This window comes from Armigeres subalbatus, chromosome 2, assembly GCF_024139115.2.
Source record: "Armigeres subalbatus isolate Guangzhou_Male chromosome 2, GZ_Asu_2, whole genome shotgun sequence".
NCBI classification, from domain to species: Eukaryota; Metazoa; Arthropoda; class Insecta; order Diptera; family Culicidae; genus Armigeres; species Armigeres subalbatus.
Window position 1 is genome coordinate 363,323,065 of NC_085140.1, and position 17,637 is coordinate 363,340,701.

A 17,637-nucleotide genomic window follows, 5' to 3' on the forward strand; every position below is an offset into this window, starting at 1 on the left:
CACCTCGCAGCTTAGTGTTCATTATTAACTGCGAGGTTTCTAAGCCAATTTACCATTTTTGCATTGAGTATATCATGAGGCTAACACGAAGATACTTCTATGCCCAGGGAAGTCGAGACAATTTCTAATCCGAAAATTGCCTAGATCGGCGCCGGAAATCGAACCCAGCCACCCTCAGCATGGTCTTGCTTTGTAGCCTCGCGTTTTACCGCACGGCTAAGGAGAGCCAATACTGTTCCGGAAATATGAATTTGTTCGATAATGCGACAATGAAGGAATACGGAGTGATTAAATCAAAATTTAAAATAAAACTTTTACGACGACGACTCTTAGCGCGAAACAATGGAAACGAATAGGAACTTGGTACGTTTTAACTCTAGCCCAGCTGGATGAATTGTCACAACTTGCCAATGAGACACGTCTCATGGAGCTTAATATCCTGAGTGGAGTCCGTTGGATGAACCTTGTAGGTAGCAGCATATCAACGAGACCAATTTTTCAATATGTTATGTAGGTACTTCGGTTTATGAGGTGAACACGGCATTGCGGAGTTGGCTTCCTACTAAGCGCCCAGGCATACTCTGCGCTTATGAAGAGGGAACTTAGAAATGAAAGGATAATTGGTGCCAGATTTAGAACACGGGTCCGAAACCTTACAAATTGTAATACACTTCATACAAATCCACTACTTTTTTGAACCTTTGACGAGACACTGAAGACGTTCTTACTGTTGAGGTTGAAATACGTATCTGTCAAATGTACAATAAAGTGGTGGAAGTCTTACGATAAGTGATTGTATAATTGTAAGTTACGATAATACAATCACTTGTCGTAAGACGAGTTTGTACTACCCCGTTCAATTCCACCACTTTATTGTACCTTCTACAGATACGTATTTCGACCTCAACAGTAAGAACGTCTTCAGTGTATCATCAAAGATACAAAAAAGTGTTGGAATTAAATGGGATAGTACAAACTCGTCTTATGTCAAGTGAATACATTCCACTAAAAGCTCAAAATATTTTTTTTATCAATAATATAATAATCCAATGTTATGCATCAACCGATGCTGCCAATCTGCATGACAAAGAGAACTTCATAGCCAACTCAATGCCGTTATAAGCAGAATTTCGATGGTTGATATTAAGATTTGTATGGGCGACTTCAATACAATTTTGGATTCGACAACTCGAGCCATGAGCGCACCATGAGACGAAATGGTATAGGAGAAATAAGCGAAAATGCAATGCGCGGATTTCTAGGCAAGACTGGTAACTGCAATATGCCACGGTTAAAAAGCAAATCTATGTGTACAACAGTGATTTTTTTTAAATGTTTTAGTCCAGCATCAGTTATTATCAGTGTATCAGAAGTATCAGAAGTATCAGTCAGTTGCCTGCCGTTGCGTAGAGAGGGAACTCTAGTATTGTTTTGGGATCGCAGTGGGATCATGGATCGGCCACATACGTCGCGTGGCGCAGTGGGATCATGGATCAGCCACGTAAGTCTTGGGTAGCGCCGGACGGAATTCATCAGGACGTTGAAACATTCGGTAGGATGCTGGCTGTTCAGCAGGAGCGTCGGAACATTCATGAGCTGGTCAACAAAAGGTGACGTAGGATAGAGGCCATTTGTACGGGCAACGGATTGCACCAGGAAGAATTGTTCGGCGAAGAGGAGGAGCCAGGACAGTAGCGACGCGTGCACATTAAGGAGGAGTGTTGGCGCCAGTTGGTTGTAGTTGCTCTTAGGTAGATTCAGGAATATTGTTATGGATGTATTGTATGTACCTTTAGCAGCTTTGATGCTGCTGGCTGAAGTATCAGTCAGTAGTCTGCCGTGGTGTAGTGAGGGAACTCTAGTATTCGCTTTGACGCAGCCACGCTGTTGCCATCTAGCGGCGACGGACGTGTGCGTGAAATCACTGTTTTTCAACATGGTGAAGTATAGGAAGTATATTTTAAAATGCTTTTAAAATGTTATTAACAGTAACTGTAATAACTGTAGTAACAGTAACTGAAAACTTTTAAATACGTAGGCTTAGAATTTTGAAAAACTACATGTTAGGCTCCTTATCTACACATGTTTTTTTTTAATCAAAATAATTCAACTTTCGTGTTAAGGGGCAGCAGGGACTATGTCCAAGGGCTTGACGACCCCTCCCCATGGCCACTGCGAGTTAGGGGGTCTGCCTAGGATGTGGTGGGGTTTGACAGTGGGCTCTGTTAAACCTCTACAAAAAGCTGCATGTGTCCATAAGCAGGCCCTATCAAACCCAGTCAACACATGAACGTATATGATGTCGTGTAGGATGCTGAAGTGCAGGCGATAGAGGTATTTTTCCACACAACATGTATGTATATCGTCTCCAATTTAGCATCTTGTATTGTACCATGTGCGATTTTATGTAGACTGGGAAGCGACCGTGTGCCGCTCAAAGCGCACAAGCCCAACACGAGTGCCAACCGGCACATCAGGATTAATACCAGTGAGATCCTGATTAAGATATACTGGTCAAGGCAAGTGACACACACACGCGCGCGAAAGTAATGCAAAATAAACGACATGTAAAATGAACGTAAATTTACATTCTTATTTAACGTCAAATAGAGATAAAATAAGGGTTGCTGAATAACATTAGCTTTCCGATTACTATAAATCATGGTTTCCCAAACTGTGGGTCCCGACCCCCAGGGGGGTCGCGAGCGGATTGTTGGTGGGTCGCGTAGAACAAATAATTGCAGCTTGGATACCGAACCTTTTGATCATTTTTTTTTTTTTCAGGAACTTAACTTCACATTTTTTTTTAAAATAGTCATAACCACGCTATTTTAGAAAACATTTATGCCTAATAGATGTCCCCTTAATGAAGTAAAATAAATACGCTAACATTTTGACAAACAATATCATGTTCGTCATTTTTTGCATTTGTGCATGTAAGCTAACGTGAATATTTTTTAGAAGGAAGAAGCCGAAACAGATAACATTCTGATTCAATTAATGCTTAATACTACTTGGTAAAATGCATTTTTTCATAAGTGGGTCGCGAGACATATAGAATTTTGCTAGGTGGGTCGCATACCCAAAAGTTTGGGAAGCTCTGCTATAAATTATTTTCAATTTTAATCCTGTTTCTTTTTACTTTTCTTACGTTAATGAAATGATAACGCGGGCGCCTAATCCGAAATTCAAATGAACAATCGCTCACTTTGAGCGATTGATTGTTTATTCTCGCGAAGAATGAACAATTGAACAAATTAAGGAAATGCTAATACTGCTGTGTAGAAGTTTCGTAGGTCACATCACTTTCCATGGTGAATCCCGATCTATGTTACTGATTACCCCACCCAACTAACACTACTTCCTTCCCGTGGTAAATGTGGAGATGCAGAGGTATTCTCGGTCTCTAGTAGCAACAATTACCACACACTCACATTCCCTCCCTTTCCCAACTGACTGTAAGGACTTGGCCGGCGCCGTTATTGATCAACATTTGCGAGCTGCTGAAACGTGCACTTCGAGAATAGTTGGTAAATCCCAACCACTATTCACTTGGATCGTAGTGCAATTTGCACCAGTTCTGATCAATCACGGAGTAGCAACCATTGATATGTAGGGGAAACTGGACACACATGATCCCCACTTTTTGTTTAGCATATTTCTCGATGTAACATGTACAGATTTGCACGCTTCTTGATGGACTTGATAAAGAATTTAATAAGCTGTTCAAAAACGTCATTGGAAGCAATTATTTGTTCATGAATGTTACCTAAAAATCGATTTTGCCGAAAGATAGAAAATTTGGAATTTTCAAAACTTGCGGGAGACTTGATCCCCATATAGGGGGGAATTGATCCCTTTATGAGCTGAACATGTTCAGGTTCTTTCAAGTCTAATGAAATGTTGAATTTGTCTGGCCTCAAATCCTAACAATTCTTCATAGTCTGTCGTAATATCAGTCGTGTGAAAATTAAATATTGTTAATATTAAGCAAGGCAAGTATTTTAGTTCTCGAACAGAGTAATAGTGCCAGATAGAATGTCTGCTATAGCAACAAAATTTGCATGGTGATGATGCAAACTGCAAACCATTCACTCCACTAAAATACTCCACTAAAAGTCAGTAAGACTATAGTCATATCACGACAACCATGATGTTCCCAAAGGATCTCTTTGTGATTGATACAGTTATGATACCAAAAATGGTTGATCCATACATAAATGTATAAATATATTTTAGAATATTATTATTCTAATAAATCTCTGAAAATTGGCCACACTGCAAATGCCATGGCTAATGGTAAATATCCCTGAGTACCTGTTTTGGGACCAATAAAAAAAGAGTGTGATACCGCCATCGGGGGTGACAATGGGTCTGAGGGTGAGAATGGGTCATCGTTCTCACCGGCAGTCTAGAGGTAGTAGAGCAAATTTGTTCAAAAAGGTCTCTTATATTTTGGTCTTCTTGTCCTCAGATGCATTCAATCTATTCTACAAGCATTCTAAGTAGCTGAAACAGTGACCCATTCTCACCCCTATTTGACCCATTGCCTCTCCCGACGACGGTACATCGAGATCGCCAGACTACTATCAATACCACAACCGTGATCATACCAGGATGATGACTTCATACATCAATATGGTACTGTCACGCATCATCATTGTTGTAGTGCGTGTTATTATTACACAAATACGATTTCTTTTAAACGGCTGACCAAAAGATGTTGAATGAGCCTATTATTAAAACTTCTTTAAGAAGATTTACAAATAAATGGTGATTGTAAGCAAACTTCCCCTAGTTCAAACGGAAAAAAAATAATACCAGATCGAACAATACTGATTTTAAGCCCTGTGATTTGTTGAGTATTTTCAAAGCTTAATTTACACTCTTTTTCATTGAAAATAATATTAAAATGCATTTAATAAAACTAATCAAAACTAAGTATGTTCATGTTCAACTACACTTTTTTCTGGTTAATGAAATAAGCTAACTGAGAAATTCAAATTGCGCGTGTATTGTCTGATTGACAAAATTAAAGAGAAATTAAAATTATTTATACTTTTTTCATAACTAGAAAAGAATTTCAAAAGATTAATTACTCACGCTCCTCTAATGTGGACGTGTACAATACACATGTGGAAGTATTGGCTTGAGAAATGGATTGCGAGTGATTTGACTATGCGTCCAATTTGGGAATCTCGAGCTCGTTCAGTAGCCGCTAGGTTGCGAAGGCCGACGGAGGTCCTTCGTAGCTTAGTTGGTTAAAGCACCAGTCTAGCGTACTGTAGGGTCATGGGTTCGAGTCCCATCGAAGGGAAAGTGGTTACCTCCAATACATTTTTCAAATCAATATCTTCCACATAACGTACATATTCACATATGAGTTTCCATAACATTGTAAATTAACGTCCAAGTCGGGTGGTTTAATCCCCGGAAATAGGCAATTAACTTTGATTGAAGATTAATTAGTTACATACAATACAATAATATGCGACGGTATACAACAAACGCCTTAATATATGCAATATCGGGATCAAGTGTGTCCAAACTGTGGGGGATCAAGTGTGTCCATGTTGAGTATTTATCTTGTTTTGTTTCAGTATTCAATGGAAAATAAGCAATAGTTAATTGAGTGAATTTATTCAATTCTACAATAATAAAACTTTGTCCAGTAAAAATTTGGTACGTTTTGGTTGGACATATTCAAAGTTATTAAACTTTTCTCCTTTGAAGAAAAAAAGGATTGAGAATGCTTAAATAATAAAACCTCTCTAAAACTCATATACATAAAGTAACTAAAATCAAATGCTACTCAGATTCAATATTCTGTCTAACGGATTCGTTTGAACATATCACTGGTATACAAATGTGATTAGTTTTCGAGAAAACAGGGGGGGATCATGTGTCCCCGGGGATCATGTGTGTCCAGTTTCCCCTACAGTCAGTCTAAGCTAAGCTAAGCTAAGCTAAAATAATTCAACTTTCGTGTTACCTATATAAAAGTACATTAAATTTCTAGCCCAAAAAAGTGAACAATTTTAGGCTAAAATATGTTTTAACGCTTTAATAAGCATTTTAAAATTAACGTCCCATATCCCTTGCTGGGTGAAATAAAAAAGCATCAGCCGGCCCCCATTTTGTTTTCTCGCTTTCGTCAGGACCAATTGTTTTGTTCTTTGTGACGGGGTTCCCTTGCTTCAATCAACAATTATATGGTTAACAGTGTATTAACGAAGTGATTTTATTCAAAATGGTGTATTTTCATCTGAAATGAAATAAGTCAGTACCGTCAAACGGGGTGACTTGCAACACTTTTCAGGTTTCTTTTATGGAATGTTTCAAACAGATAAAGCTTGCTTAAAGGCAATCAATAACAAGAATTTTATTTTCTACAGGCAGTTTAATCAATGTTTGAGCTGCAAAACTATTTATTTCAATTTAACACATGAAATAATATTTTACATAATTCTCTACATAATTTACATATCTCTACCGTGTCTTTCATTAGCCACAGCCTTCATCCCAGTCAGCTATAATGTGTGCTCAAGGATATTCATAATTATTTAACCAATTTGACATGTCCCGTTTATTTAGTCCATTCGGATAATGCACACAAAACTATCTAGCATTTCCGACTGTAAGTTGATTCGGAACACTAACTCTTTTCGACGGTAGTTTACAGTTTTAACTAATTGTTATCCGATCATACTCTTACAATCATATATTAATTCCAGAATATGGAATTAAGAAGTGGCATGAGTGCGTAAACCTCGACATGGTAATTGAATTAGGTTGCATCGAAGAACAAAAATGCATTTTGTCGAATTTGTTTGTTACCTTGTTGGTTCCATTGTAACGTTTTACGTTTATTTCGATTAAAATTCAAATAAAAATATTCGATTAGAACCGATAAAACAAAAATAAATTTAGAATTTAGTTTTAATTTATGACTGTGTGTCGTGTTTCGTTTGCGTTCATAAAATCTGTTCGTTTCTGTATCAATTTCAAGTTTATAGTATTTGTTATAAAAGCTCAACTCATTATGGCACGCATGTGAGCTGCAAATATGCGGCAAACAGGCGCCACCAAAAGATTCAAAATTTCTTGGCGCAAGTACGACTCAGACTCGCTCATTTCGTCTACGAATCGGCTGGAGAGCAGAAGTGCGCGAATTAAATACTTACGTTCAGTTTTTGAAAGTTTAAGATATTGCTTGAGTAATTTTAGTTTAATTTGAAGTTTAGTGGACCGAGGTCCAATCGATTGCGTTTTCTGCTCAGATAATTTTATTAAAGTGAATTAGGGCGCTTTTTTCGTACGGCTGGATTTTCTGTCGCTAATCGGCGGCATTCATCATCTCATCGAGATTCCGTTCGTGGCATTCCACCACGACTTCGTCCGACCCGTGTGCCAAGCGAAGGCCCGCCTCAAGTAGGTAGCCAAACGGAGGTGAGTGAGGTCGCTAAGTCAATCGTAGCGAATTTTCCACGTCGGTCGTTAATTGCCGACGGAAAGATCCCTTACGTTACATTTTCGGACCAGTGTTTTAGAGAGTGTAGGTTCGTCTTTCTGCGTGTCGTCAATTGCACGCCACGAACCTCGATCCTAACCAAAGGATAGAGGACGCACCACTCCCGCTCGGTGAACCGGAAAGGTACGCGAAGCCGGGTCGCTTGGGTACGTGTGCCTCTATTCGGCGGAGCCGATCGTCCCGGGGAATCCAGGCCAAGTGCCACAACACTCTCTCCGATCGAAATCGGAAGCTTCCGTTCCAGCCGCCACTCACTCCGCACCTTTACATCGGCCATATCGCACACGGGTCATCTCTATCGCAGCGCGCCAAATCGCAGTACGGACACGCCGGTGATCGCCATCGTGTTACCGCCATCTTCGTAGCTATCGTCGCCATCGTCAACGACATCGAAGCCTCATCGTTCCTGCCGGCATCGAGTCATCAAAATCTTGCGCAGGTACGTGAAGAGCTTTTTGTTACATGGCCATGTTTTGCTCTTTTCCATTCCGTACGATTAATCGCGTCCAGTACGAATGAATGCTCTAAAATATAGAAAGTTTCAAATGAATTTTGTTGAGTTGGTTGAATTTCCGTTACGTTTCACGCCAGTTGCCAATAAAACATACTCACTAAACTAAATTACGTTTCGTTCCGTTTTACTGCTCGGATGAGCGAACATTCCCTCTGAGTTCCCTATGTTTCGTACGGATAACGAGTTGGAGCAAGTGCATGCGCTACGAAATCGCTTATTACCATTGTTCCGCGAACCGTTCGAGAGTTTCCCTGAGCGAAATAGTCTCTAAAAAGTCGGGCAAACCAAACACGACCGGTGGTCTCTTTTCGAGAGTGGCGCTTAAGCCATCGAATTAGTAAAACCTCGAGAATATTCCCCGAACGGTTACACCATAGTGCATGAAAAATAAACAACAACAGATACCACGTGCCGGAAGAGGCGACAAGCTTGGTTTGATATTGGCGCTTAACATTAGTTTGATGAAATGTGACAGCTGGTACACATTACGCCATAAAAAAAACCCTAGCGCCACCAAATGACGTATTGCCACAGTCAGTATCCTAACGTACTTTAATTTACACATCTTTTCAATTAATTTTTGTTCTAGCCTGTATGTCTGATATCTGTGGTTTAAGGATGGACGGGACTTAGGATTCGGGATCAGGGAATTTCATCCGGGCATTTGGAATCTGGAAAAATGTGACGTGTCGTCGTGCTAGAGGAATGGTTTGACAGGGAACATCTTCCGGATGGAAAGAGGTGTGTAATGGTGTAATGCATTATGCACTGACCCAGCACACGCGTAGTAGTTGCCAAGCTACCACATAGCAGTGTACCGGAATGTGAGACTCTCACCCACTAAACCCTCCTTGGGCACCTACCCTAATTTCCCCCCGGGACAGCTTTCCAGCATTACTTCTGAAGAATAGGCTGTTCCTAGTGTACACATTCAGAACGGCACTCACACCATTTGAGACTTACTTGGATGCTCACTCTAACACTACATTCCCATGCCTCGAGGAGTGAATGCCTGGGCCAACAGATACTACACTAAGACACTCCTACCTCGGCATGTGTAGTCTATAAACAAACTTCAGCCATGCCTCGGGGTGACGATAGCGGTTACTCGCTACGAAACTCCTACTGCCAAAGTAGACCACGATCTTCTGCCAAAGCAGACCACGCGCTACCCTACCGAAGTATGGACATTCCCCGTGCACCACTCGAGGCATGCTGAATCATTATCAGACGATAAGGATTGCAACTTTCATGTGAACACTTTTCACGTGAAAACAGTAGGCGAGTTGTCGCCGACGACAACTTTTCATATTTTGTACTGAAACGATAATAAACACAGAGTTTTCATTCAAACATTAATCTTTTACTAATATCAGCTAATTTTCAACAGTACCGTTATATCTTCTATTTGGCGTTATGGTTTCATGGTAGTAAGGGAAAAGGTTCAAAATGTAACAATAAATGCTTCAAATCAAGATACGATTTTCGAAAGATTCTTAATCGCAGGCGAATTTTTATCACTTGATTATTTAAAAGTAAGATTACGGGTGAGTTTGATCATTCTCGACTTTTTGAAAATTTGATTTTTCCCTGCCTCGAGGTATCAATAGCGGTATGTTGGGATCAATCAATGATACTACGCTACGACACTCCTGCCTCAGCATGCGCAGTCCACAAACTTCTGCCATACCTCGAGGTGATAATAGCGGTTACCCGCTACGATACTCCTACCTCGGCACAAGAATATCTTTCGTTGTACTGCCGAAATAGCCCACGCGCTATTATACCGAAGTAGGGACAGTCCCATGAACCTTGGGGGTTTTAGGACGTCATATAGTCAGCTTCAGAGTTGAACCGAGCCTGGCGATAAGACCGGATTTACACCGTTACGCACTACTTCAGAGTATCCATATAGCGGGACATCGTGTTAGCCTCATGATATACGAATGTCAAAATGGTTACTTAGTTTAGAAACCTATATAGAAGTTAATAACTGTGGAAGTGGTTAGAGAACACTAAGATGCGAGGCGGCAATGTCCCAGTAGAGACAGGATGTAATGCCAAAAGAGCTTTAAATAATCGAATACTTTTGGTGAAGCCGATCGGCCTTCTTTGTCACCCTCACTTCGTACATATTTATATTCGGCTGAACATTGACAATTTCCGATCAAATATCAGTCAGTGAGTATTTATTTAGATTTCGTAAACTAATAAATTACGATAAAACTAAACACTTAAATGATGATTTCAACAATTACTCACATAGATCTGACCCCGACGGTAAACTAAGGGACATTTTTAGTGCCAAAAGTCAACATAATCAAGGCCGATATGTTTTCTTCAAACGCAGTGACCATTCTCAGTACCAATCAAATGAATGAATATGTGAAGATGAAAACTGAGTAGGTCATTCTATGTTTTGAATAATCATGCGACATTTGTCAATATTCGGTCCGAAGTTGGTTCGTGAAGGTGATTATTTTATGCTCTGACTGCCAATAATAAGAAGATGGAAATTTCGCATGGCAGTTCACATCGCGCATTTCCCCCTACTTTGAAGGATAACTTACCTTCTTGAACGATCTGATTTTCTTAAAATTCCATCTTAATATCGTAATTTTGATATGGTCGGGGTTCAGCCAAATCGCACCAAACGCCAATGAAAAATTACTTATTTCCTTGCACATATTCTCGTGTAGCAGATCCAATTGATCACAAATTGTTTACAATATTATGAAAACTCATATGTGAATATGTACATTAAGTGGAAGTTAATGATTTGAATAATTTGAATAATTTTAGCCTCGAACCCACGACCCTACAGTACGTTAGACTGGTGCTTTAACCAACTAAGCTACGATGGACCTCCGTCGGCCTACGCAACCTAGCGGCTACTGAATGAGCTCGAGTTTCCCAAATTGGACGCAAAGTCAAATCACTCGCAATCCATTTGTCAAGCCAACACTTCCACAAATTGTTTCAGATTCTATCTACCCTATAAATGAGGATATCCAACAATAAATGTACAAATTAATTGATATGAATTACTCTCGGGGTTCATTCTACGAACAAAATAGCACAAGTCAGTCTAAACACTTTTGATGCGGTTTCACTGAACTCCGACCATATAGGAAACAAATGCAGAAAAATCTTGTTTACTTGTAGCCAATGAGTGAAATAACAGCAGCAATGGTTTAGGTTCAGAAATCGAGAAAACGTTACAAGAAGGGGCTACAATATGTTGAGTCCAAAGAAAGTTGGTTACCCTGATCGCTAGAAAACTAGATTTTGCTGTTTAAGTCTATTTTGTATGAAAATCGGCAAATGTGTCATAGGTGACGAGCTCGGTGGTCTAGTGGCTACCGCTTCTGCCTTATAAGCAGGAGGTCGTGGGTTCAATTCCAGGCTCGTCCCTTTCCTACTTTGTATTTTTATCTTAGTTCTTTCTGTGTTTTACGTTCTACCAGAACGATTCCTACTGTTGAACCTTCAACACTAATAATCCAAAAGCCTCCCGTGGCACCTATGAGAGGTCGTAGAGTTCTCTGCATCTTTCTTAAGTAGGTGTCCAACTAACCATCCTTCCCCTTCCTCAGCATTCGCAAGGAGGTGGTCAGGACAGATCTCGACTATTGGAGAGTGCATTGCTTCCATCTAAGAGATACTGATTAGTCCCAAATCAATATCTGTGGTAACGGATGAAAATAATGCTACTCTCATACAATAGTCTCGGCTTGTACCACCTACGAATTTGTGCGAAATGCTCAATGCTAATGCTAATGCTAAATCGGCAAATGTGTCATAGGTAATTATTTCCATAACATGTACCCATATCAATAGCAATCGAAAACAATGAATTAAGGAGTAATTTGTTTTGTTTCCAATTTGGTGATTTTTTTAGCTCACACAGAATAGCAATAGAAAACTTGTGTCGTTAGGCCATGTTAACCATAATAACGGGCATAATAACGAAACAAATGCCGTAGGGTAATTCGCCAAATGTTGAACGGCTAATTTCTTCGCCTATTGTTGAACGCACGTGCATTTCTTATGGGAGTTCAACAATAGGCGACAAAATTAGCCGTTCAACATTTGGCGGTTTCCCCTATACTGTAAAATATCAAATAAATTTTGAACGTGGATGACAAACAGTACATGGGCTAACTGAATTGGTGAGAACGTTCCAGTCCCTTGGTTTTATATTCTTTAACCATTTAAAATTCGTATAGGATGGTAAACTAAATACGAACAGGGCATCACTTGCTGCTATTGCCGCGGATATTGTGGATTTCCCAGGTGTCCGGTTCACGCTTTAGTTAGCAACGGTTAATATTTTTGACCTTCTATCCGTGATTGTGCGAATAAGGGCGTCCTTCTGATGTTCTGCTGTTCTTCTTATATACAGCTAGTACGCTGTATACGTTCCCTACATTTAAGTACTCCTTTCATTCTTCAAAAGTAATTTTTTTTTGTAGTACCGTAATCCGGGGGAACATTGATCATTTTTTTATTGTTTTGTAAATATTTTTCCGTAAATGAAATCCTAGTTTTTTCATACTTTTAAAAAGAGTACTGGTACATATTTACAATTTTAAACTGTTTTAATAATCTTTTTGTCGAGTTTTTTGATTTTTTAATTTGAGGTAACTTTGATCATCAACGTTCCAAAAACTTATATTCAAAGCAAGCGTCTGTAAACGCCTCAAGTAGGCAATTATAGTTGGAGTCTCTTACACTGAAGGGCATTGATTGTTTTGAGAAAGGGATCATCACCGCAAGTGGAATTATCAGGATTTTCAACAATAAAAATTAAAAATATTTAAACAAAAAATATGGATCAACCAAGAAAATAAGATTACTTTTCACACAATTATAGGTACGAGCTTAATTTCTATGGTATTATATTTGTTTTGAGTGCTTTTTTGGCAGCTTGCTGTGAGTTCGAAAATTATGGCGATTTTATTTTTCAAATTTTGGCGAAAAACAAATGCAAATTCATCCGAAGTTTATGTCATTAAGCAGCAAATTTAGTCAAGATTGAGATACCTAACTCACAATAAGTACTCGTAATAACAGAAAATAATAATTTATTCATTTCTAGAAATTGGTAAATCTGATCAATTTTCCTCCGGCGATTAAAATTACCTCGGATTACGGTACTAAACTTCAGAACTAAAAGGGCTCCATTACGGAGCACGAGATAAGAACGTATTTTTAAAAGGCAATTTTGTCAAAAAATTTCAATTCATAGGGAGTTCCACAAACGAAAACCATGTTGCTGCTACCAAGTGTCCTGCTAAACGTCTCGCAGCTCGATGTGAAGAAAAATATTCCATAGTCACGATGCATAAAAATACAATCAATTTGTATTACGAAAAGTCCCAAAATAAACAACTTAGTCATTAGTGTTATTTTAACCGATGCCAATAACATATTTCGATACACTGCTACCGCCTTATACTACATACAGTGTGAATCGTACTTTGGACACGCCAGAAATGCTTAAAGACACGATGTTGGCTGATTCCCATAAATCATGAATGTCAGGCTTCCTGATTCGGTTGAATGTAAGTGGATTTACAGTCCAAGCTGTAAGGTATATATGAATTATTTACTCTGGAATTCGAAAAAAAGAATTCATATCCACTGAAATAAAAATAATAAGTTTGAAAGTCTCGCTAATAAAGACCAAAAATAATAATAATAATAAAAAATCAACTCTTCTTTAAATTAGCAAATCGACAAACCGGATGAGCGGGAAAGATGCAATTTTTCGCTTCAGAGCCAGCAGCCAAGCGACCCATCAACAACGTGAGTGATATCAAAACAAATCTAGCGATCGCGCGCGCGCGGAGATTGATCGGTGCTTGTTCTCTGCACTCTCCCACGGCACACGCTTAAAGTAAATTACACATCGCATGAATAATTTTCACACATGACGACGATGACACGAGAGAATAGCAATCTGTGTGAAAATTATGTGTAAGACATGCACAGTCGTTGTGTAATGTCTTTTATTCCTTTAATATGTGTAAGAAACTTTGCTTCGAACTGTCAAGTCCATTTTGAACGCCATGATGGCGGTCGCGTCCGGCATGCACCGCAACGAAAATTACTTTTTCTGTGGATTTTCGTTATGTTTCGATACGATACAACTAAACTGTGCGACTATATATGTTTGTAAACATCGCACTTTAGTTTGGTCATATCGAAACAAATGGGGACTCCTCTGAAATAGTATAAAAATGATGCGATAATTTTCAATTTACATGAAAAAATATAATTGAGGTTAGGTCCGTTTTCCGACCGTTCTCTCACTGTGTGAAATGAACTCATCAAAAATTGTTAACCGTCAATTACACTAAAATGAGTAACATGGCAGTTACACATAATATGTGTTGTTCCAGGTTAGGCCCGTTTTGTGTGAACGAAACACAAAATTGTGTGAATGACTTTAAGCGTGCAGGCTGCAAAATTCTCGGAGATGGTTTCGCGATCTCCGAGCGGCGTGATTCCGCTCATCCCCCCATGGACGTGGGTGCGATTCTTTTCCCGAATAGATTACTGTAACAGAGTATTATTAGCATGTTTGTAACAGAATATACAATACAATTTAATTGGTACAGTTACAGTATTTGGTAAAACGTTGTAAAATAGTTATTCTATCATACTATTTAACAAATAATAGAAATTAGTCTTTAAATCCGAATAAGTGAATTAATATTCTAATTGCAGTACAACTATAATGTTTACTGTGACTATTTTGCACAACTTTTTTTCTAGCACTAAAAACACACACAAAAAAACCAAATGTTACCTTGAATGTTACAATTCTGCACAAAGTCTTGGCATATGCAGATTCTGCAAGGTTTTAATAAAAGCTTTTGAATGGTTTTTATACAGAACTCTCTTTGATTTCTGCCATTTACTGGTACGGTGTACTAAAAGCTGCATTTCTCACAGTTTGTCATGTAATTCAATCAAAACTTTTTATAAATGCATTGGTCTATCATCATTTGATGAACATTGAAGTACTAATTCATCATCTGTATTTGCTCTATGGTATAAGCTTATTTATTGTAAGATTTACCTAATGCATTGAGCAATAGAATCTGATTTTTATTTTATTTTAGCAGAGCTGACGAACTTAACTGATTTTTTTACATTCGCACTTTATTTAGAAGACGGTTATTCATTCGATTCTCCAGGGGTGGGGTCTCGAGTCACCATAGAACCTTTTTTTGGTTTTCAAAAGCCTCCATACACCAAATTTGGTTGCGTTTGCTTGATTAGTTCTTGAGTTATGTATACAGCTGTGTTTCATTTGTATGGGAAAAAGGGGAGAGGATTCAAACCATCATTAGAACCCTCCTGGCCCCAGAAACCTTAGCATACACATTTTCACGTCGATTAGTTTCAGTAGTTTCCAAGTCTATAGACTCTTATATATAAGAGTGAGACAAAAAGAAATACATTTTTATCTATAAAGAAGAATATCCATCCACTTGCACGCGATTGGTGATATCGTTTGAACTTCATTTGTTTATAAGACCCTAATAATAATTATTTTGTTATAGCAAACGCTTTTGAACATGAATTTCAGCTAAAAAATACAATCTACTTTGATAGGCGTGATAGCGCATTATATTTATTTTTATCAAAGCACGTAATTACTTTCAATCATAATTTAAACCATTGAGCTAGTGGTGGTTTCTTGAAACACTGAATAAGATAACGCTTGAGCGCTACATCTTGCGTTGTTTATTTCTCTCCAGGTATTTCCTTCTGCTCGCACGCTTAAAGTAAATTACACATCGCATGAATAATTTTCACACATGACGACGATGACACGAGAGAATAGCAATCTGTGTGAAAATTATGTGTAAGACATGCACAGTCGTTGTGTAATGTCTTTTATTCCTTTAATATGTGTAAGAAACTTTGCTTCGAACTGTCAAGTCCATTTTGAACGCCATGATGGCGGTCGCGTCCGGCATGCACCGCAACGAAAATTACTTTTTCTGTGGATTTTCGTTATGTTTCGATACGATACAACTAAACTGTGCGACTATATATGTTTGTAAACATCGCACTTTAGTTTGGTCATATCGAAACAAATGGGGACTCCTCTGAAATAGTATAAAAATGATGCGATAATTTTCAATTTACATGAAAAAATATAATTGAGGTTAGGTCCGTTTTCCGACCGTTCTCTCACTGTGTGAAATGAACTCATCAAAAATTGTTAACCGTCAATTACACTAAAATGAGTAACATGGCAGTTACACATAATATGTGTTGTTCCAGGTTAGGCCCGTTTTGTGTGAACGAAACACAAAATTGTGTGAATGACTTTAAGCGTGCGGGTTGCCGAAGAGATGTTTGAGAGTAAAACCGCAACTTATCTACCGGCGCGTCGCCACACAACGGGGTGAGCGTGAGTGACTACTTCTCGCGCCCGACCGTGAGAAAAACCCCCTTTGAAGAATCCCTCGTGCGCGGTTTGCGTGTGCAACTGCGGCTGCCGCAGCGTTGGCGACGTCGCCATCTACGACGACGTCGCGAATTTCGGGGGTGACTTCTAGAGCGAATGCGGCGGCGACGATGAACCTTCTTACCCGCGCGGGTGAGAGCGCCGCAGCTTCAACGGCAGCAAGCCGTAGGAAGAAAGGCGGGCTCGGGCTTGCGGGTTGATGAGATATTCGCGCGGGTTGCTTCTGGCTGCAGTCAAAGGGAGAAAAACGTGATCGGCTATAAAAGGTGTTGATCTTGGCGACCCGCACTCATAGTTTGGTGATCGTTCGCCGAAATTGTTTGCTTCCTTTTCGTGTTTGTTCTCTCGGGCAAATTTTTTGTTTTTGTATTCTGAGTGTGCTGATAAAGCGCCGGACTGCAACGTTTTTTTTATTTATTTTATTCGGGCGAGTAGTGGCGTGGAGTGTGTCCTTGCGTATCGATTGCGTAACGCGCGCACTTGTGACGTGACGTAGTTTTCCACAAGGAAGTGCAGTGACTTTAGTACGTGGAAGATTATCGATTTGGTGAAGTGACAATTTTTATTGTTCTGAACTCAGAACAAGGAGAAGAAAATTCGTCTACGAACGCTGAATAGTGCCTCAAATTCTTGAAAAGTAAGTGATTCTGTTCTATCTATAATTACGCTGAAATATTCTTGAGTGCTTCGGATATGGTTGTGATCTCCTCGAGTGATTATGTAAAACAATTAGAAAAACAAGGAAACCACCAAGAAGACAGTGACTAAGCAACAATATATAGAAAACCCCATCCAATGTGACTTGTGCTACATCGAGAGATCCGGTTGTTGCTTCGGCTGCATGCATGCTTGCTCTGACCCAAAAGGACATTCGACTACGCAGGCTGTTTGGATCGAAGCCAGGTTCAAAAACAGGTCGTGAGTTGAATACGTTGGCTAAGGAATTCGAAAAAAAAATATTTTCGGACATTTGAGAATGGTCAATGAGCAAAAAAAAGACTGTTCGGTTACATGAACGCCCCCTTGTGTGTTTTGTCCCCAATAGGGTTATGTATTTGGATTGGACTCGACTCCTGCCTCCGTTGATGGTTTGTGAGG

General features: G+C 39.3%; 1 protein-coding gene across 1 annotated transcript in view; it reads left to right on the top strand.

Moving 5' to 3' along the window:
* The first annotated feature begins 1,488 nt into the window (after nt 1-1,488).
* The window catches only part of LOC134216437 (mucin-5AC), a 196,255-nt gene continuing 180,106 nt past the window's right edge, over nt 1,489-17,637 (top strand). The window contains exons 1-2 of the mRNA XM_062695326.1: nt 1,489-1,610; nt 7,616-7,970. Of these exons, the coding sequence (XP_062551310.1) occupies nt 1,489-1,610; nt 7,616-7,970 (477 nt within the window). The remainder of the gene's footprint in view (nt 1,611-7,615; nt 7,971-17,637) is intronic.